The 22,447-nt window shown below is 38.6% G+C and overlaps 1 protein-coding gene across 8 annotated transcripts in view; it reads right to left on the reverse strand.

Annotated features, from left to right (window-relative positions):
* RALYL (RALY RNA binding protein like) overlaps positions 1-22,447 on the reverse strand; it is a 712,252-nt gene that overhangs the window by 133,894 nt on the left and 555,911 nt on the right. For all 8 annotated transcript variants that reach the window (XM_086695612.1, XM_086695606.1, XM_086695607.1 and 5 more), the window contains one exon: positions 19,801-19,876. In XM_086695612.1, coding sequence (XP_086551738.1) covers positions 19,801-19,876 — 76 coding nt within the window. The remainder of the gene's footprint in view (positions 1-19,800; positions 19,877-22,447) is intronic.

The following is a 22,447-nucleotide window of genomic DNA, read 5'->3' on the forward strand; positions in this document are numbered from 1 at the left end:
AAAGTCCAAATCCTTTAATGTAAGTAAAAGTTTATTCAAAATTTTGTTCTAGTACCTTCCCAGCTTTGTCTTCTGCCACTTCAGCCTACAAATTCTATGCTCCAGCCAAGCTGAGCCAAATGCTCACCGTCAGGGTGGCATCTTGCTTTCTCACTCTCTATGCTTGGGGAGATACTGTGTTTTTGCAGAAATAACTTCAACTACCTTGTTTTTGTAAAACTGGTGGGTTTTTTATGAGTCCAAAGTGACTCATAAGTATGCCCCCCTATGATATTTATATGGTTTTGTAGTAAAAATTGCCAAGAAGCAACACTATTTACCACCATCTGATCTATTCTATTTAGCAATGGCAACCCAAGCCTGACCTACATTTAAGATGGATGTTCCAAAGAGCTTAAGGACACAGTTCCTAGAATCAGTCAGCCTGATTCTAGTTCTGACTTTAACATCTGGCTGTGTGGCCTTGAAAAAGTAAGGCGCTTTTCTTTATGCCTCAATGATCTCATCTGCAAAATGAGGTAATAATAAACTGAACTCTTAGGGCTGTTGTGAGACTTAGATAAGTAAGTAATGAAATAGATAACTAAATTAATTAGATAAATAAATAAATAAATAAATAAATAAATAAATAAATGGATAGGTAAATACTTAATAGATTTCTGCCATCATTGTTATTATTATTTTTTATCCCCAAGTGCTCAGATTGTTCCTGGATTCATAGCCAGTTAACAGATATAGGGAGTCCAGGCTGGGGAACAGGTTGGTGCAGCAGTTGTATAACAGCGGATCACACGGGGCTATGTTGGTGAAGGTATGTAACCGATGGACATGTATGCCTGGAATGCAAGCAAGACTTCTGTGCTGGAAATACAGATTTGGGAGTCGTGTCATCAAAACAGAGTTAGCATAGGACATCGAGGGAGAGAATGGAGGCCCCCAGATAGAATGTGTACAATGGGAAGAAAAGGATCGAGGAGAGATACCTAGGCTCACTAACAGGCCTCTAGGTGTATAGATGCCAAGTTCAGAAAGGGACACCATGGTGGTCCGTGTCATTGTGAGTTAATGCTTAGCTAACAGATTGCTTATTATTTATGGAATGATTTGACATGCCATTTTATGAACAGCTTAATAGCATTTTTTGAATTATAGGAATCTTACTTGGATATTTAAAGTTTACATTTCATCATCAACCATTTGTAATCTAAACACATCTACATGACATTTTCATCATTCCAAGGCCTTATGATTTAAACAGGCTTTTTTTTTTCAAGGTAAATGATTAAATTTGAGCAAAAGATGACGATTTTGATCAAAGATAAACACTTGTAAACTGATTCATAGACGTCTTCCTTTACTGAACATTTTACATACTAAAATATAACACGATTCTATCAGTATTCTTAAAAATTCATCTACTGCCAGAAAATTAAAAAGCAAACAAGAGTCTTCTTTATATAATAGGAGCAGGATACTCATAGGTGACTGTAGGTGAATTCTCTGACAGCCAGTAAAAATCAGAATCTGTGTGTAGTACTTACCTTGGCTCTTCTCCTCTCCTCACTTAAAGAGAAAAAACAGAAGCAAAAGCAGCCCAGGTTTTTGTGCTGGCCCACCAGGGCTTAGGTGCCTAGAAGCTCTTGCCTGGGGAGCAATAAGCTTGTCAGGAAGGACACACTATATTGGTGTGTGGCATGAGAAGAAGCACTGGTCTGTACAGGCACCAACCTCCTCACTCCCCCTGCCTGAGGAAGTCTGAGTACGACTCAACCTTGAGTTTCTTTGGTGGAACAAGAGTTCAAGACATTTTTGTCTTCGGACCATGAGCAGGCACTCACAGTGCATTCTCGTGCCAACCATAGCCTGTTCCCAGGTGTGGCTCTTACCGGGGCGTAGTGTTGTAACAGATGCACAAGGATTATCCCAAGTACAGCCTTTTATAGTGTCCTGTCAACTGCACTGAGAAATCTGAGGCAAAGCAGGGCTCTGGGTGAGGCTGTGAGGGGATGGTCTGAGATGGCTAAGAGTGGGAGCAATCATTTCCTTAAAGGCTTCTATGCTCTAAAGCTGAGAGGTCAAATAAGTTTTAATTTTTGTGTCAATTCTGACTAATTGATGGTGGCTGCTGGGAACAAGGTGTTGATAAGGATTCTAAAACCTATTCAGGCCTCTGGGTTTAAGAGGGTTGTAATTAACCTATGTCTGCCACAGAAACACAAAAGGAAAGGAGAAGAATGGTGTGCGAATATGTATTTACCAACTCTGTGCGAATAGAAGGTACAGAAATTTGCTCAAACTTATAAAAAGGAATAAAGAGGTATAAAGCCTGCAGTAGAACCCAGGTTTCTGGACGTAGAGTCCATATGCCAATGTGTACAAATAATAGTGAATACTTAATGCCTCATAACGATAATAGCTGATATTTTTAATTTGACATGCTATTCACTCCTGCAGTGAGATCTGTCTACAATGGATTCCGTTTCTCTGGAGTAAAAAACAGCTTTCCCCTCAATTTCCTGTGATACCTTTTTACAAGGGCTTTCATGCTCAATTGAAATTTCTGCTTAGAGCTATCATCAGACCTCTTGGTAAGTTCCATTTGCAGTTCCCACCATCTGTGCTCCTAACTCCAGGGACAGGTTAATGGATGGCTGTGGTATCAACCAAGAATCTCAGGGGCAGTTTTGGCACGCACGGTCCTGACTTTTGCCATTTTGTAAATTGAGGCTGCAAGGCTCATGTCCCCGCACAGGCTGCAGTGCAGCTTCACAACGCTGCTGGGAGGATTGAGCTGCAGCGAGGGGAACGGACATGAAGTATAGAGAAGATCCTCAAGGCAAGAAAGATTAACTATTGGCAGATTCTCCTGGGAGGCTTGGAGAGCTTACTCCAATAGCCCAGGGGTAGGGCTAGAGGTAGGAGTAGTAAGATATTTGGCCAAGGCAGAGAGTATAGAGTCTCACCCTTGTTTTACTCTGATTCCAGAATTAACCTCACCACACCTCACACTGGCAAGGAGCGCATACAAGTGCATGGAGCTTTCTATTCAAATAAGAAAAAAATATTTTCTGAAAAGAGATATTTTCAGGGGCGCCTGGGAGGCTCAGTCAGTTAAGCGTCTGTCTTCAGCTCAGGTCACGATCTCAGGGTCCCTGAGTTTGAGCCCTACATTGGGCTCTCTGCTGTCAGCACAGAGCCTCTTTTGATACTCTGTCCCTCTCTTTTGCTGCCCCTCCCCTGTTGGTTCTCTCTCTCTCTCTCTCTCTCTCTCTCTCTCTCAAAAATAAGTAAGCTTAAAAAAAAAGAGAGAGATACTTGCAAATTCAGTTATTTTCATGTTGGATGATTTGCTTATCTCAGTTCCAAACCTAGGTAGTGAAAGGAAGTAGATTTAAGGAAAACCAGCCATTGGCTGCTCATCTGTCTCTTTCAATGGTTTTATTTAGTTACTTGCTAATAACTATTAAACTGTGTGTCTGCCAAGAGCACGGACGGGGAAAGCAGGTAATCAGTCACAGAGTTATCCAGTTTCAAATCTCCATCCTCAGTCCTGCTTTTTTTTGCAGCCTTATGATGTCATTTATCTTTCTACTCCATTTTAAATGAAGAGATCAGAGGCAATACAATGCTGTACAGTCTTTTGATTGCCTGTCAGAGTAAGTTGTACAGAGTGCGATTGCTGCTAAAAGACATAAAACACACCTTTGCAGGCCAGCCCCCCGCTGGTTGAGATGAGCAGTTGGCTTTTGTCTCACGTGCCTCCCTCAAGCCCTCCCTCCAGTCCCCATGCTTCCTCTGTGTCCCCCACTCTCACACCCAATCAGCTCCGAGATGCAGCCTCAGCGTCTCCTCTGCCTTCTCTTAGTAAAATGCTTGAAACCAATTCAACCTAAGCTGTAGCTGACGTCTGATATGGGCATGGGAAACAACAGTTCATCTCTGCATGTTCTGCTTAACTGTGTTGCTGCCCTCTTCCCAGTGACGAACTTGTCTTGCAGATTAATCTTCCTTCTCGGTACCCTCAACCTCTCTCAGACCCAGAGGTTTTTTCCCCTCGGATCTTTGAAAACATGAACTCCTGGCACCAAATTTCAGAATTTAATGACCTGAATGCCACATGCTGACAAAATTGGGTGATGCCAATCATGTGCCTAGAGTACTTAATATTACCTCTTCCTGGATTGTGTAGAAAGCTCCACCTGACTGGCAGGGGTGCATCTTGGCATCATGTTAGTGTCCCTCTAACCCTGCAGCTAGAGCTCTTGTACAAAAGCTTGGGTTTATAATTCCAGGTCCCATCTGTTTCTGGGCTGCTCCCTGAGTCAACTATGCAGGACTGAGCCGAGACCCTAGACCTGGTGGATATATCCTTTTTGGCTTCCAGCAGTCTCCACAGTGCTGAGTCTAGTTGTAAATCGTTAGTTACCATGAACACCGAAGAACATTTCACCCAACTGATTCCTTCTCCCTGAGGACTTCGTCGCCGAGTTTCATACCACTTAGTCAACCTCACCAGTTGTTTCTTTTGAGTCACCTTTGCTAGATCCTGACTTCAAATATCAGTGTGTTCTTGAGCTCAGTCCCTGGAATTATTCTCTTTTCTATCATTAATTACCCCTTTGGTGTTTGTTCTCATCCAGTCTCATGGTTCTGAATGCCATCTACACAGTGATGAATCACAAATGTGCACATCCAGCTTAGACCTCTGCTTGAACTCCAGATTATGTATTCAACTGCTCACTTGACATTTTCACTTAGATATCTGATAGGTATCACCACTTTAACAAAGAACTAAACTCCTAATCTCTACTGCCTACCTTGGCCGACTTCGATCTCTGCCTTGAGTATTGCTCATCTCACTTAATTGTAATTTCATATGTTCAGATGCTCAGTCCAAAAACCATGGGGGTTTCCATGGTAGATAGTCTGCTCATTATCAATTTTTCCTTCCACCCATTAAGATGTGGAGTCTATGTCCCCTCATCTTATATGTGAACTGGCCTTATACCTTGCTCTTCTAAATATAACATGGCAGATGTAACACTGCGGAATTTCCAACCTAGGTTTTAAGAGGACAGGCAGCTTCTTCCTCCTTCTTGAACTCAGTCACTATGTAAAACTGATTACCCTGAGACCACGGTGCCATAATAAAGCCTAAACTCACCACATGGAGAGACCATGTGGAGAAAGATGCTCAGTCACCACAGCTGTTCTAGCCAGCCCCAGCTGAAGCACCAGATGTGTAAGCACAGAAGCCATTTGGACATCACATAGAGCAGAACCGCTCGACCGAACCCATGCCAGATTGCCGAATATGACAAACAGTAAGTTTTTTAAGGCAGTAAATTTTCCCCAGCAGTAGATAATAATATCCTTGCCTTCGTTCCTTCCTTCTCTCACAGTCCACATCCAATCTATAAGTTTGCTGGCTCCACTTTCAAAATATATCCACGATATAACTGTGTTTTCATCTCAGCGGTTACCACTTTGAATCATTATAATCTTTTGCGTGTTTTCCCACGTTCCTCCCTTGTTCTTTCATAACCTATTGTCAACAAAGAGCTAAAGACTTTTCAGAAATTTAAGGCTGCCATGGTAATCCTTTGTTTAAAATCTCCCAAAGGCTCTCCATTTCACTCAGAGTGAAAGCCAAAGTACTTGAGTGGTCCGCGAGGCTTTACAGGATTTGGCACCCTCACTTCATCTCTGCCTTCTCCTCTCACCTACTCCCGGCCCTCAGCTTTGCTCAGTTCTACTCCAGAAACATTGGCTCTTTTGCTTTTTATTAATAGTTGGGTGTGCTTTTGCTTTAAGGACTTAGTGCTGATCATCCCTCTGCCCAGAATGCTTTCCCCTCAGGGGAAACCTTACCTGCTCCTCACCTTCTTCAAGTCTTTGCTGAAATATCACCTTCTCAGCTGGTCTTCACTCACCACCCTGTTCAAAGTCAGATCACTTCTCACCTTCCCACTCCGATCCCTCTTGCCTTGTTTTACTTTTTCCATAACACCTCCTGCTTTCTAACATAAAGCTTAACTTAATTATTGATTTTTGTTTATTATCATTTACCTCACACTTGAAGGTAAGGTCAAGGAGTTTGGTCCATTTTGTTAACTAATGTATACTCAGTGCCCTGGACATTGTTCAGTTGGTGCTTAATAATTGATAAACAACTGGATTAGTGATTCTATGTTTCCTTCTCCTCCACTAAATCTCACTGAGAATCTCCAATATAGGCTGAATTTGGTAAATCCATGAATCGGGTCTGTTTTCTTTAAAAAAATTTTTTTTAATGTTTATTTGTTTTTGAGAGAGCTAGAGAGAGACAGAGCACGAGTAGGGGAGGGGCAGAGAGAGAGGGAGACACAGAATCTGAAGCAGGCTCCAGGCTCTGAGCTCTCAACACAGAGCCCAACACAGGGCTCTAACTCACGAACCATGAGATCATGACCTGAGCTGAAGTCGGACCCACTGACCACTGAGCCACCCAGGTGCCCCTCAGTCAGGTCTGTTAATAGAGGCTTAGAGATAAGTTATCCTTCCAGGCTGGAGATGGTGTGGTTCATTCAAATTGCTGATATCAGAAATTCTTCTCCAAGTCTCTATCATTTCTCAAAAGACTCTCAGGGCTGACCCCATGTGAAGTCCTTCATTTCTCTTTACCAATTTGTGTTGGTAGACAATGTCTAAGTAGTGTCTAATTACTAATTGTCTAATTACTGCCTGCCTGCATAAAACTGTTCTTTCTTGCTTTTTGTTTATTCAGCATTACATTTTTAAAAATAATACATCTAATTTTTCAGTTAAGTGGATGCCTAATATTACTTACTTCTTTCATAATCTCTTTAAGTTTTTTCATGCCATGTGTTTCAACTTTTTTTGACCTAATTTAGCCCATCTTTTCAAATACTGATTATGTAATTTTTCTTTCTAAACACTTTAAACATGAGATTCATTATCTTGAGTTTAGGTAGTAAAGAGTAAAAAAAAATAAAAGGAGAAAAAGACAATCTTCAGCAAATCAAGAAATCAGCGGTTACAATTTGACTTCAATTCTTCTCGAATTCTCATAATATCATGTTAATGTCTCTACCCTGATGCTGTGAATAGTTTTGTTAAGAGTTGCTAAGCAGTCTGACTCCAAATGCTATTTTAGACTTGATTATCTGTTATCTGTGGGTCATCCTCTACCTCTTTTTCCCCTTCTTGATACATACACTCTGCTACATTTACCATACTCAGACTCATTACCATTGGTTCTCCTGTACTCATTGATTCTCTCTGTTAAGAGTTTGGAACACAGAACTGTCCCCTCTTTTATTGTCATGTCCCATGCTCTGTATACTAAAGGACAAAACCTGGGCTTTATTCCTGGGCTTTATTTGTAGCTCACATACACGATGCCCTTTCAAAGCACTGACAGCAGCAAAGCGACTGAATTATAGCTTTAAATACGGAGGGACAGTTATTGTCTGGCAAGCGCCATTGTCTTACTACTGGCTCACTAATCTGTAGTCAGAAGAAATGCCATCACTACGCATTCCTGATTACTTATTTTATTGCATTACTTAAGGGCTCATAAATTTTGACTTTTCATTTTTGAAGATTCGATGACTTCAGCAGCTCTCCTTGCACCCTGCTCCTTACACTCCCCCCGCGGTACGCTGAGCTCCTAATCCCATCGTGGCACTGACAGGCCACTTCCTGCAGTCAGCCCTGGCAGTTAACTGCTTCACCCCACTAGGCTGTTGGCCTGCGCTGAATGCTAATGAAGTTGCCTTTTTTAGAATACTAACTTTTCTAATAACCACGGTAACTAAAGAAGTGTAGTTCCAAGGATGAAGGGCTATACCTATTGAATTGGTTTTTGTACAATAGTAAGCACAAAAAATCCTCATTGTTGCCTGTTGTGTGTTTTTGTGTGACGTTTACCATATACACTTGGAAAATCTGGCTTTTAAGTCTCTCTCTCTCTCTTTTTCTTTTGGTTATAAAATTCTCATTAAAGAAAATTTGCATTAGGTATTAAAGTTACAAGAAAAAAATCACTCATATCCTTCCTATTCAAAGAAGTACAGCTAATATTTGATCTTCATTTTTTTTCTCTGCATGTTTGTTTCATTTATTAAATAGTTTTGGTTTTCTGCTTATATATGATGCTTTCATAATTATATCCTGTTTATATAATTTTGCTTTGCTGGTTTTTCTACTCAAATCTTAAATTTTTCCCGTGTCAGTATGAACAATTCATGAACATTCCATCTAATGGATGTGCCATACCCATTATTGTACAACATTTTGGCTGGATTAGTTTACTCAATATTTTAAATAAAACTGCAAAGAACATCTTAAGAATAATTTCACATATTTTTTAGTTATTTAAATATTTAGAATTATTTTCTTAGATATACTTCTGGAAATGGAATTGCCTAGTCAAAAGATATGAATACTTTAAGATACTGGATGGGGTTTGAGGAAAAACATGAATAAACTTGATAATAAAGCCTTTTGTTTCTGGATTCAAAAATAAACAGCAGAATACCAGAGTGCTAGAAATGGGAATCAACGAAGAAACGGTTTAACTCGATTCCTTCATGTTATAAAAAAGTTACACTTAAAAGAGGTTGTATTGCTTATAATCACCTTGCTGGCATGGGCAGGTAGTAGCAGATACATGATGTGGTTGCAGGTTTCCTAAATTCCAACACAGTGCTCCTTCTAATGACCATGGATATCTTTTCAGAACTGAGTGATTCTGACATAGAAGCAGAAGATATTTCAAACAAATATTAAAGTGTAAACCATGAAACACTGCAGTTTCATTTGCAATGTAATATGTTTAACTCAGAGCAACCCCCTTGTCCTTTTATTCCACCATACACTAAACATAAATGAAGAGTGTTATCACTGTCTGGGTTTGGAAGAAAATCCCCTGGTACCCTAAGTATTCTGATATTTAACAATACCAATAAAGTTGAATTCTTAATTGTGCTATAATTCCACGAGAAAGAAATTTTGAAAGTTTAATAGAGTTAGTTTCCAAAAGAACACATTTTTGTGAGAAGCGTTCATCACACATGGCTAACTCATGATCTAGTGAGACTATGCTGTCGTTCTTGCCCTCATCTTTCGAGGCATCGAAAAAAAGGGACATTTCAGGATTTGCTTTTTAGCACTTATAACTCAACTTGGGAGAATTATTCTTGCATTTAGTTTATGTAATTTTTATAAGAAAATTTGTGGACTGTTTTCTAATTAATATATTTAAAGCCAAACAAAGTTAATAAACTTATAAACTTCATTTTTTTTTTTACAGTGCAAAACTTGTTCATAATTAAAACTTTAAAATATCTTTCTAGGGCCACTTGGGTGGCTCAGTCGGTTAAGTATCTAACTCTTGATTTTGGCTCAGGTCAATCCTAGGATCATGGGATTAAGCCCCCTGTTGGGCTCCATGCTGAGTGTGGAGCTTGCTTAGGATTCTCTCTCTCTCTCTCTCTCTCTCTCTCTCTCTGCCCCTTTCCTCCACTCACACATGCTCTTTCTCTCTCAAATAAAAATAAAAAAATCTTTTTATAACAACATTTTCTATTAGTTTATAATTTGTGATAAGTATTCTCAAACTTTAATTGACCAGGAGAAAATACATTTTTATAAAGATAAAAAAATTACGTTTATAAAATACTTATACATGATTTTAAAATCATTTACCTTATAAAAGTGAGAAAAGATGACAGAAGCCAACAAGCTGTTTGGCTTCTCATTACTTCAGTCCTATCCATCTAGATTGTGAATATTCATTTCATCTTTTCTCGTCTCCCCATTTTGTATGTACTCAGACTTTCTTCTACATTGTGACACTTCTCTTCTCACTATGTTTTTTCTTATTTACAAGATAAACGGTCCGTATGGTCACAAAGCATCCTTGCATGTGTGATGGGAATGCTATGGTAGAAGCCCTTGCACAGAGGAGCAGTCAGTGAGGTGGTACAGAGCACTAACTTCTCAGGAATGGACATAATATAAAGAAATTCCCATCAATCTTGACACAAGCAAGTCCATAAATATCACTCTCAATTGTACTTTAAGAAAAATGGGACAGGGGCACTTCACTGGCTTAGTTGATTGACCCATGTTTTTGGCTCAGGTCATGATCTCACTGTTCATGGGTTAGAGCCCAGCATCAGGCTTTGTGCTGACAGTGCAGAATCTGCTTGGGATTCTCTGTCTGTCTGCCTCTCTCTCTCTCTCTCTCTCTCTCTGCTTCTCCCCCGCTGTCTCTCTTAAAACAAATAATAAACTTAAAAAAAAAAGAAGAATGGGACAAAACCCTAGAAATTTAAAACTCCCTCTTTAAAATTAGGGAAAATATTTCCCTTCCCTTCTTTTTCTTTGGGCATTTAATTTAGAAAATTTGTCACTGCTTTGGGGAGAGGGGAAAGTGGGTGATGGGCATTGAGGAAGGCACTTGTTGGGATGAGCACTGGGTGTTGTATGTAAGCCAACTTGACAATAAATTATATTAAAAAAAAGAGTGGAAAAAAAAAGAAAATTTGTCATTGCAAAGGGGTTCCTCCTTCTTTGAAATGTATGTAAATTCCTTTGAAAACTAGATAGGTCTGTATGACCTAGGCATATCTTTTTTTGAGGACATGGGAGCCATCTCTTTGAAAGGTAAGCATCAAAAAGTATAGAACCTCTATCTTCCAGTTTGTGGGAGGGTAGGAATCTAACTCTGGTGTTCGTGGTTGCAAAACTACCTGCCATAAAGATATGAGAAGTTTAATTTTTGTCTGGATAAAGCCAACTGCCAATTAGTTAACACAGATGGTCACCCCAATTACAGATGACTTTATGATGAACTACGCATGACAAATGATGCTTTCAAGTCCTCTTACTTGAGGATTAGCTATTATCTATCTTGAGAACATGCATAGAATGGGTTATGTCTGCTTTGCTATATTAAAGGGTGAGATTTCTTTCTGTTTTTGTGAACTCTTAGCAGATTATCTGTGATGTGCATCACATTCTGGGTGTTCATTTAATAAGAAAAGTGTTTTCCTTCTTTACAACTATGTGGAAAGGATTTCTGGGTTGGGAAAAGATTTTTTTTTTTTATTTTATTTTATTTTTTTTTTTTTTTTAATTTTTTTTTTCAACGTTTATTTATTTTTGGGACAGAGAGAGACAGAGCATGAACGGGGGAGAGGCAGAGAGAGAGGGAGACACAGAATCAGAAACAGGCTCCAGGCTCTGAGCCATCAGCCCAGAGCCCGACGCGGGGCTCGAACTCACGGACTGTGAGATCGTGACCTGGCTGAAGTCGGACGCTTAACCGACTGCACCACCCAGGCGCCCCAAGATTTTTTTTTTTAAACTACATTAACAACAGTGTAAAAGGAGGGAACCATTCCCACACTAAAGATGTTTTACGTTTTGATTTGTTTAAAAGTAGGACTTTAGACACATTTCAATTTCTTTTATGATCCTTCCATGTAGCCTCGAGGAAAAGGAAATATATCCTGGAATTTTGAACTTAATATGTAGATTGAGAAGGCAGATGAGACATGAGCCCTTGGTGGGCAAACAAAGCAAATAAATAACCCTTTGAAATGAAAAACAACCAATTTCAATTATCTTAGGTTGGAAGCTCAGGGACCCAAATTCTCTACCAAGGGCCATCCTAAAATAAAAGGTCACTAGATCTAAAGATAATGACCAAAAAATAAAATGATGAAAACATACGAAATCAGCACTGACAGTGAAGACATTCCATCTTGTGAACAAGAAAAACACTGTCTTTTGGAAGATAAAATCCAGAGAGCACCTTCCTCCCAGGCAGAGAGCACTTCTGCATTGACCCAACAATGAGAGGTGACCACCATCCTCCTACGCTTCGTGGGGACCAGTGGTGCTTCTGCTGGTGCTCTAACTTTAATACCCCATTATGCAAAGCAAGAAGAGCACAAACATAGTAAGACACAAAGAGCATATAGCATAAAAGGCCATAACTCTTGTGTCCTGGTAAGGAGGCTTGGGTTCAACAGAAAATCCTGTCTTCACAAATGAAAGAAAGCAACTATTTCAGGACCGGTTGTAGCTTCTAAAGTACAGTAAATTGCAGCTAGAAGAAAAGAGTTGCATTTCTTCATTTGTACCTGCTAGCTGTGAGGAAGAGGTGAAATTTCAGCCCCTTCTATCCCATGCTAGGTTTCCCATTCCTTTTCCATTTCTCCCCATCCTAGAGGAGTGTTAAGTAACAGATCGAGGCACCTGAGTGAAAAGTTGGAAACAACAAAGCATTGTCTTTTTCTTCTGGTCCTTGGGGCTGCGTAAGTAAACTAACTAAGTAGTCAGCCCCTCTTGCTTTCTGTCTCCTCCTCACATGCAGCTAATACAGGTGATGTGAATCCAGGCTGCTCTGTAAATCTAGCCATCTTGGAACATCACTGTTTTTGACTTTCATGCAATTTGTCGAAGGATGGTAAACTGCCTTGGGAGAAGCAGAAAAAAAGTCTGTGTTGTTATGGACAGACTTCATGAGGAAAGTACCATTAATTGAAAAATATTTCATGTGCATGAGTGTGTGTGTGTGTTTATTGTATAACTAGTTCTGAGGGTAGTATCTACCAAGCTGTTTAGATACTTTCATATGTGATAAGTTTTTCTGAGAAGGGAGAGTTATGGAAAAAGTTTCTTATCACAAATTGGAGTACTTGCTTTTAATAGATGGTTACATAAATTATCATGCATCCCTTTTCTCTTTGACTGCCAGGAATCCCATAACTAAGTTCGATGCTCACTTGTAATACCTTATTATTGCATAAGTTTTCTAAGTATAATTTGCTTGATCCTATCTGCCACACCCCACCCCAATTCCCACCTAAGTCTTGATTCTTATTATTAACCTCTTTTTAAAATTGGTTGCATGATTTTGCTTCCTTTGATTTTATCATAAGTTATCTGAAATCAAACAAATAGAATCATAGTCTTTCAAAAAGCCTTAGTTATGGATTCTCTAAGGAATTATACCATCTAGTCTCCCTTTACAGTTACTGTGTTCTTCCCATGTGCAAGAAGGTATTTATTCATGGATATTTATGCATTAAAAAATAACAAAAGACTGCAAACAGGCCATTCCTTCACCTAGCAGAAAACAGCCTGTAGCAGAACTATTTTAATGGGCATTATGCCCGTATTTCTATAACTGTTTTAAATTAAAAGGTTTATAACTTACATTTGTTTAATATTGAAATATGAGGGACATACTATAAATTAGCATAATCTTTTTCTCCCCCCAAAAGTATCTTTTTAGGCGGTTATAGAAACTGTTAACCTATTTAGCTGACTGTATGGATTTTAGCAACATCATCATAGCTCAAGGCTCCTTTAAAATAACTTCTTAAAATAATTGATCATAGACCTTTCTCTTTGAATAATCATAATAATGAGAATCACTAACATTTGTAGAGCATCTATAACAGTTCCAGTCCTTAAATATGTCATCTTTCAGGAAACTCTTATTCCTCCTTCAAGCAGATAAAGAAGCAAATGAAGAAGGGACGGAGTTCACGTCATTGAAATTGCTGAGCCAGTTTTAGGAGGCAGTCCTGTCTGACACCATTTCCACCAAACATACTCACGTAAAACATCTGCACAGTTTTAAGCCACCCGCAAAGTGAGTACTGGGGACCTTTTCTGGTTCAACAGCATTTCATGTTCGCTTGAGAAGTGTGAATTGAAGAGAACTCACCTTCAATTACCCAGATATATATATATATACTCAGCTTTGAGTTTTAGAAGTGGACTTTTTTTTTCTCTTGTGCATATCTGCGACCACACTTTTCCTTGCCAGTAATTTGATTGCCCAAGACTGAATCAGGAGCTAAAAGAGACTGCGATTGCTACATAGACCCAGAGACAACTTAATTTCAAGTTGAAGCTTGTAGGCATGTCAGTGCTGGGGCTTGTGTCCATTTTAAAAGGGCAAAGGCATCAGCACAGGGGGTGAGAGGAACAGTTCCCTGTCCTCCTCACATTCCATTTAAAAACCACAGAGTCCATTCCTAGATGGCTTTCCGCGTGGGCCCACCGGAGTAGGTAGGTGAAATGGAAGCCTTTACCAGTGCAAAGGGAGACGCTGATACTGAAAGTATTAAGCTTCTGAAAATGTATGTGTATTATCCTTGATATTATAAAAGGAGACAGAAAATAAATAAAATAACCAATAGCTAACTGGTAAACATTCCTCAGCAAACAGAGCAAGTCAGTGAAGTGGAGATATCCAGGATGCTTTTCCTCCATATTGATTTTTTGCTATTTTGCATTAGGTGAAATTAGCCTCTATTGCTTTCATTTCATATGATTTCATTTCAAGGTCCTAGGGAACATTTTGGGTCACCTGAAGGTCCCTCTTCTCTATGTTGTGCCAGAGTGGCCATGAGGATGGTAACAGAACTCACGTAGGTCAAGTGGTAAACAAATCACCAGAGAGATTTTGCTGCAGAGTCACCTTACTTGGCCCAGACTCTGAAAGTGTTTTGGTCATTGAAAGTCCTATAATATAACCTGCATTCATGTTATCGCCACTAATTGTGGTGATCTTAAAATGGTAATACTATAGGTCATCCTAAGACAATCGTAAGGGAGCCTTAAAGTTACTTGCAGTGGCAATCTGGATGTCCATGGTTGTCTCTGTGAGGTGGGAAGGTTGCTAAGAAAGGCATCTGTATAATAACCACAAAGCCATATTTGGGAATGATACCTAGTAATATCCATGCAATGAATAGGATGACACTGTGTTTATGTGTCTCACTGCCTTGTGCTCCCTGTGACTGGGAGGGCTGCCTCTAGGTGAATGAAAACCTGTTCTTGGTCAGCTATGATAAGTAGTATCTTTGTTCTCTGGTTGTCAGTTTTACTCACATCAGAGAGGAAAGGTCTGTCTCCTTTACAAGCAGAAACAAAACCATCATACAATTATTCTCATTTAGCTATTATTTAGCATTAATTGGGACTTGGCATGCTGGGAAACTCACTTCCTGGGGGAGGATTTTATTGTAGAGCACCATAGATACTGTGTAATGTACATAGCACATTCGAAGCAGCAATTTATTAAACGTCACAATATTTTCCCTAGAGAATGGATTTGCTATTCACCATTAGGACTAGGTCCAATATTTATGGAATGTTCACACATGATTAATTACGTTTCATTTACAAATAGCCTCTATTGGGAGACATTTTTATTACAAGTGCTATTTTAATGAATTGTCTATCTTTATGAATTCCTGTAGAAGACTGAAATAATTTCTTTTCCTTCCTTTCCCCAACCTTACCCCTGAGCCTGCTGGGGCTTCTCATGTCTTTCTTATGTCTTCTATCAGACTCATGTGATCATCCCCTCACCTGTCTAAGCTGGAAATCTTGGCCATATTTGTGACTCACTCATCTTTCCATCCCATTGCCAATTGCTCACCATATTCAAATGGCTCCTTGTTTTCTGTAGAATAAAAGCTGAATCTCCTTAATCTGATAAGCAGGCGTATTAAGATCCTGACAGCCTGAGCCCCATAGCATTCCAGTTATCCGTTCTTTGCCTTCACCAAGTAGACTATACTAGTTCTCACCATGAGATGCTCTTCTTTAATTATGTGTCCATTCCCTGGTCACATTTTCTTTTGCCAGCATGCTCTCTTTCTCTTTGCCTATGAGTGAATGCCTGATTGCTCAGAAGTCAGATCAAACGTCACTCAGACTTCCTCCTCCCCTCCCCTTAGGCAGGATCAGTTACTCTCTCATTTGTTTTCTTATAGAACTGTATGTATACTTCATTTATGTTCTTTATTTGTGTGTACATTTAACTCATGAATACCACAGTAAATATTTTAAGGCTTTAGTATGTTTTTAAAGTTTTTTGTGGCTTCCACGTATACTGTGTTAATTCAGCACATGATAAATGCTTGGTGAAGGCTGTCTGGCTAAACTGAAAATCCTGTTAAAAGAAGTAACAAGGTTAAGGGCTCCTGGGTGGTTCAGTCGGTTAAGCGTCCGACTTCAGCTCAGGTCATGATCTCGCAGTTCTTGAGTTCGAGTCCCACATTGGGCTCTGTGCTGACAGCTCGGAGCCTGGAGCTTGCTTCGGATTCTGTGTCTCCTTCTCTCTCTCTCTCTCCCCAACTTGTGCTCTGTCTCTCTATGTCTCTCAATAAATAAATAAATGTAAAAAAATATAAAAAAGAAATAACAAGGTTATCCCTCACTGTGTATTCCATGTAAATACTACTTTGCGGTTCATGACAGAGATGAAATGGATGCAGGTGAAGGAGAAAGTCTGATAACAAATCATATACATCCCCAACAGGGTAAAGAGATCTGGAGACATAACAGTTTAGGGCATGACAGTAAATCAGAGGTTACCGAGAACCCGAAAAATAATTTATTTTTATTTAATTTTGCTTTCTCCTTGCCTTGTGGCCTTGGCATTTGCTATGTCATTTGCCTTGAAAAGCAGTGACCACAGTGCCTAAACTATAGTAGACGCACAATAAATATGTCTTGTATGAATGAATGAACAAATAAACGAAGAAATGAAATTATTCCAGCTTTCTCATTTCATGGATAAGAGACCCAAAGTTACAAAGAACAGGAAAGCAGAAACAACCTCTTTTCAAGCTGCCACCATATGCCCTGCACTAAGATTAGGTGCTTTTGCCTCAACTATTCATTTTATCCTGTCAAGAAAATTCTACAACTATTATGTGAGATAAAGAACCTGAAGCTCAAAATTTGTGCCCCATGATCACAGAGATCGGTTGTAACTCTCTGGTTTTTATACTGTGTAGTGTAGTCTTTCCTTTGCCACCTGCTGTCATGGTAATCATGGACAGTGTAAGCGATTATTAGTTTTGCTGGGTAGGAATCTCTGCTTTTTATAATCTCTATGCTTAGATAGGGGCAGGTGAGTAAATATGCGGAGCAGTGATCTGGCGGCAAGATCACTAGAATTGAAGGCTGAAAACCAGTGTTCAGTTCCTAATCTTGTTATCTTAGTTCGGGCGAGTCCTTTATTGTTTTGGAAACTTAGTTTTTTCATTTATAATACAAGGCTCATAATACAAACCTTGTGGACTTTTGTGGTGAACAGATAAATACTGACTCTGAAAATACAGTGTGTCTACATAAAAAGGAGTTATTACTATTATTAAGCTTATGTAAGAATGAGAAAGTGTGTATAAAAGGGTGTTCTTAGATGTGCATTCCACTCTCTTTTGTTCCCTTTGTTACCTCTTTGTAATTTCAGTACAACCCAGCCTTCATTTGAGTAAACAGATGAAAACAGGATAAATAAGCATTTCTCCACCGATGTAATTTGTATACAATATATCAGATTAAATGAACTTCTGCTTTTGATTCTTTTGAATTCACAATTCAACGTAATTTAGTAATAGAGAAATAATAGTTAAAAAGACATCTGTTTCTTGTCACAAGCTTCTATTCTCATAAGAAAATCAAAACAGTCCAAGAACAGGGAAAATCAGAAAATCAACATCACTGCACAGTGGTAACTCTTTGATGAGAAAAAATTTAAAAAGCCACTGACAGTTTGTTTTGTTAATTATTAAAAATACGGCTTTTGAAATGTTCTACATTAGAGGCAGTTCTATACATACATTTAAAAATGAATCTGATCACAAAAGAACTTGCATTTTTTAAGTTTTTTGTAAAGGTATCCTCTACCTTAAACAAGGTACAGAAAGTATCACTTCACTTTTGCTGGTGACTTCATTTTAGACCTTTAATACCAATATTGTCTTATGATCATTTATCAAATTTGTTAAGGCCTTTACCTTTCCATTTTTATATAAATTTTTAAATTAAAATGAAGTAAATTCACATAGCTAAAATAATATGAGCAATTAAGACATATTTTCAATATCTATTTTATGATTTTTAACGGTCATGCATTAGAGAGCCCTGGGGCATTAGCATGGATAAGACCTTGGCACTCATTTAATTCTGATCTTTTTTATTTCACAGCTTGGGAAATGAGGCTGTGAGTGGCTGAAAGAAGGAGATACGCTAGTTCTCAGAGAACAAAGATGAAAAAAACCAGCTCCAAGCTGTCTTTTGAGTACCCTTCTTACTGTACTATATTAGAATATAATCAATTTTGACAAGTAGAACTCAGTTCTCCTTTATCCAAATAATATCAGGTTAAAAAAGGGGGCCTTGCTCAACACTTACATTAGTTCTTTGGATGTGGATACTGATGGAATGAAGACACATATCTGGGAGACAACCAAATAAATTGGATGACAGGAGATCTCAATAGCTTGGAACAATTGGCCAAGTCTAACAAAAGGGGATTTAACAGAGAGATGCAAAATTGGCACTTAACAGTACAAAAACCAGTGGCAAAAGTTCATGAAGTGGGACATATGGCTTAGCAACAGAACATTTTTTTTTTTCAAAAGTCGCTATTAAAAAAATTTTTTTTAATGTTTTTATTTATGTATGTATTTACTTAAAATTTTTTAATGTTTATTTATTTTTGAGAGAGAGACACAAACACAGAGGGTGAGTGGGAGAGAGCAGAGAGAGAGGGAGACATAGAATCTGAAGCAGGTTTCAGGCTCTGAGTTGTCAGCACTGAGTCTGAGGCTGGGCTCAAACCCATAAACTGCGAGATTATGATCTGAGTTGAAGTCAGACACATAACCGACTGAGCCACGTAGATTCCCGTTTTTACTTATTTTTGACAGAAAGAGAGACAGAGAGTGAGCTGGGGAGGGGTAGAGAGAGAGGGAGACACAGGCCTCAGGCTCTGAGCTGTCAGCACAGAGCCTGACGCAGGGTTCAAACTTGTGAACCCTGAGATCATGACCCAGGCCAAAGTCAGAAGTTCAACCAACTGAGCCACCCAGGCACCCCCCAAAAGTGGCTATTTTTAAAGAACTAAAAGTTCTGTGAGCTTACTCTTGTCCTCTTATCCAAATGAACTGAATTTTACTTAACATGATAGACGTTTATACAGAACAATAGAGAGGCTAAATACAGTTTAATTTTATCTATCGAGCATTGAGATTGTAAATGTGGACACTGATAAACTGGGGCAACGAGAGGGGAAAGACTGGAATGTTAAATTGACTCAGATCCAAGTATATTAGGAAAGGTTAAAGGTATTAAGTAGGTCTCTTTGGAGAAGGGAAGGACTACATTTGTTGTTTTAGAGAAATAGGGGTGAAATGAGCATATACTTTGTGACAAAAGAGGCTAAATGATCAGGCGGAAAGAACTCAAGGTATGGCAGCAGACAGCATGAGTCTGAATATTGGTGCCATCATTCTTACAAGTTGTGGGACTTAGGGAAATTCCCCAAGAAAATGTGTATCAGGGTCTTGATCCGTAAGATAAGAGCAGCAGTATCTACAATGCAGGATGGTTACAAAAATTAAATTAAATCAAACTCCATGAAAAATACCTACAGTACATGGCATGCAGTAGTCACAAGGTATTGTCCTTTCCAGCACGTTGGCAGGTAAAGTCATGAAAGATTTTCATTAGATTTTATTTGAGGAATATCTTGTAGAGGGGTTGTTTTAGTGGAGATGGGAAGGTTAGGTGTACAGATCCCTGCCAATCCTGGGTGACATATCTATATGTTGATTGTCAGCATTTTGTTGTACTTTATGCCAGGAAGGATTGTTCTTTAAAACATTTGATTCCTTATAAGGTTATGTTGCTTTTTAAAGTTGCAAGAAGTTTCCACTACTATATATCATAAAATTGCTTACTTACCTATAAAGTGCAGAAAGGGGCCTCTTGTTTCCAGGTTTTGGTCTGTATGGTTTGGGTTCTCCTGCCATGTTGATATCTAAAAGCAAAAAATAATATAGCACTGATTAGGAAAAATTAATCCACTTGAGAAAAATAAATGATGAGATTTTTTTTCCTTTTGCCATTTGCCTATACAAATGTTATATGCTATTCATTTATTCAACAAATATTTGCTGAGCATCTACTTTAGGCCAGGCACTGTTTGAGATATGTCATGTACCAAACAGGTTAGATTTATGCCTTTGTAAAACTAACCTTCTACTGGGGGGAGAAATAGATGGCAAACAACAACAACAACAGCAATGAAAACAAACAGAAAAATTCATAACATATTAGAAAGCAATAAGTACTATGGAAAAAGACAATGTTGAATGAGGTAGAGAAATCAGGAATGCTTAGTAAAATGAATAAAGAATGAGATATCCTTCTTTTTTTTGAATGTTTATCTATTTTGAGAGAGAGAGAGAGAGAGAGAGAGAGAGAGAGAAGAGAGAATCCCAAGCAGGTTTCATGCTGTCAGCATGGACCCCGACGTGGGGCTCGACCCCATGAACTGAGAGATCACAGCCTGAGCTGAAATCAAGCGTTGGATGCTTAATGGACTGAGCCACCCAGGTGCCCCCCAGATATCCTTCTCAACTGGGTTTTTGCCAGAAATGTCTCAGTTTGCATACACATTTGCATGGATCAGAGCTTTGTTCTTAAGAGGAATTAATTTAAATGATAATATCTTTCATCTATGTAGAAAAGGCGTGTAGAAGAGTGGAACTCTAGAGGATACCAGGCTTACTGAAGGAACAATACAACACACACACTCATAAACTAGAATGTGCAGTTATAGAGTTCCTGGGTAGTCAGAAGAAGAGAGTACAACTTTTGCCTTTGTGAACTAAAATCATGATAAAATCTCTGGGATAAGGCAATAAGATGCTTAAGTACCTGACAGAAGAGTATTTGCATACAACTGCCCAACCTCTGTCTTAAAGAAATGTGTGAAACAGTTAAGGGATTGGAAAGTTGGGTGACAAAGGTTTGGAAAATCACATAAAAACCAAGATTTAATAAAGTTAAAATTTCTAAATCATGATAAGAAGGAAAATCTATATCAAATATATCAAAATAATGTTTGGTTTTTTTGACATTATTTTGATAGAAAAGAAGGAGAATACTTCTCTTTCTTGTACAGTGGACTAAGTACACTGGATTAGGGAGGAATGAGTGACCCGGCAGTGAAAACAACCAAAATTTCTAGATAAAATACAGCTGACCCTTCAACAACACTGGTGTGAACTGCACAGGTCCATTTATATGCAGATTTTTTTCAATAAATACAGTACAGTACTGTAAATGTATTTTCTCTTCCTTATGATTTTCTTAACATTCTCTTTTCTCTAGCTTACTTCTATTGTAAGAATACAGTAACAAGAATACATGAAACATACAATATATGTATTTATTGTTTATGTTATTGGTAAGGTTTCCAGTCAACAGTAGACTGTTAGTAGTTGAGTTCTAGGGGGAGTCAAACATTATGTGTAAATTTTTGACTGCACAGGGGCTCAGTACCCCTACTCCCATGTTGTTCAAGAGTCAACTGTATAATATATCTCTTTTTTAAAAAATACAACATTGAGGGGCGCCTGGTTGGCTCAGTCGGTTAAGCATCTGACTTCGGCTCAGGTCATGATTTCACCATTCGTGAGTTTGAACACCACCTCAGGCTCTGTGCTGACAGCTCGGAGACTGGAGCCTGCTTCAGATTCTGTGTCTCCCTCTCTCTCTGCCCCTCCCCTGCTCATCCTTTGTCTCTGTCTCTCAAAAACGAATAAATGTTAAAAAAAACTTTTTTAAAAAGTACAACACTGAGCTAGTAAAAAAGTAAGGAGTTCATAGAAGCCTATGTCTGAGTCAAAGCAGGAAAGGAACTCAGATGGAATTGGAAGACTGGCTCTGGCTTAGTCCTTGAAGACACTTACTGAAACCAGAACTTGAACTTTAGCTTTTATGTCCTTGTGAATTAGAGGGGACAGGGGACAGTGCCCACATTAAAGGGTATGAACCATATAATTACTGAATTCAATACCCATATGGGTTAAAATCTTTAACTAAGAAGAAAAGGAAACTTCATCCTTCTTCCTAATAAGGAATATCTACAAAAAATTCTCTAGTAAATGTCATAGTTAATAGTGAAATATTGGCTACATTTTCTTTAACATCAAGGTATTTGAGTACTTAATTAGCTAATTTTTATATTATGTCTACACCCAACATGGGGCTCAAACTTATGACCCGGAGATCTAGAGTCGCATGCTCTTCCAACTGGGTCAGCCAGGTGCCCCTCATGTCAAGAAATTTAGAAGGGTATTCACTAGTACCAATTCTGGATTTCATAGTGCATGAAGTAAGACAGGAAAACAGTACCAGAAATGGGAAGGAAGAAATTAAACTGTCATAACTGTTGATAATAACTGGGTCCACATAAAAACTCCAAAATATCCATGGACTATTACAATTAATAAAAGAGTTTAATAAACTTCTTGGGTTCAATGCCAATATACACAATTCAAATTCATATTAAATACAAACATGTATTTAATACATGTTTTAA

Source organism: Puma concolor, chromosome F2, assembly GCF_028749965.1.
Source record: "Puma concolor isolate L17-30 chromosome F2, mPumCon1.1.hap2, whole genome shotgun sequence".
Lineage (NCBI taxonomy): Eukaryota > Metazoa > Chordata > Mammalia > Carnivora > Felidae > Puma > Puma concolor.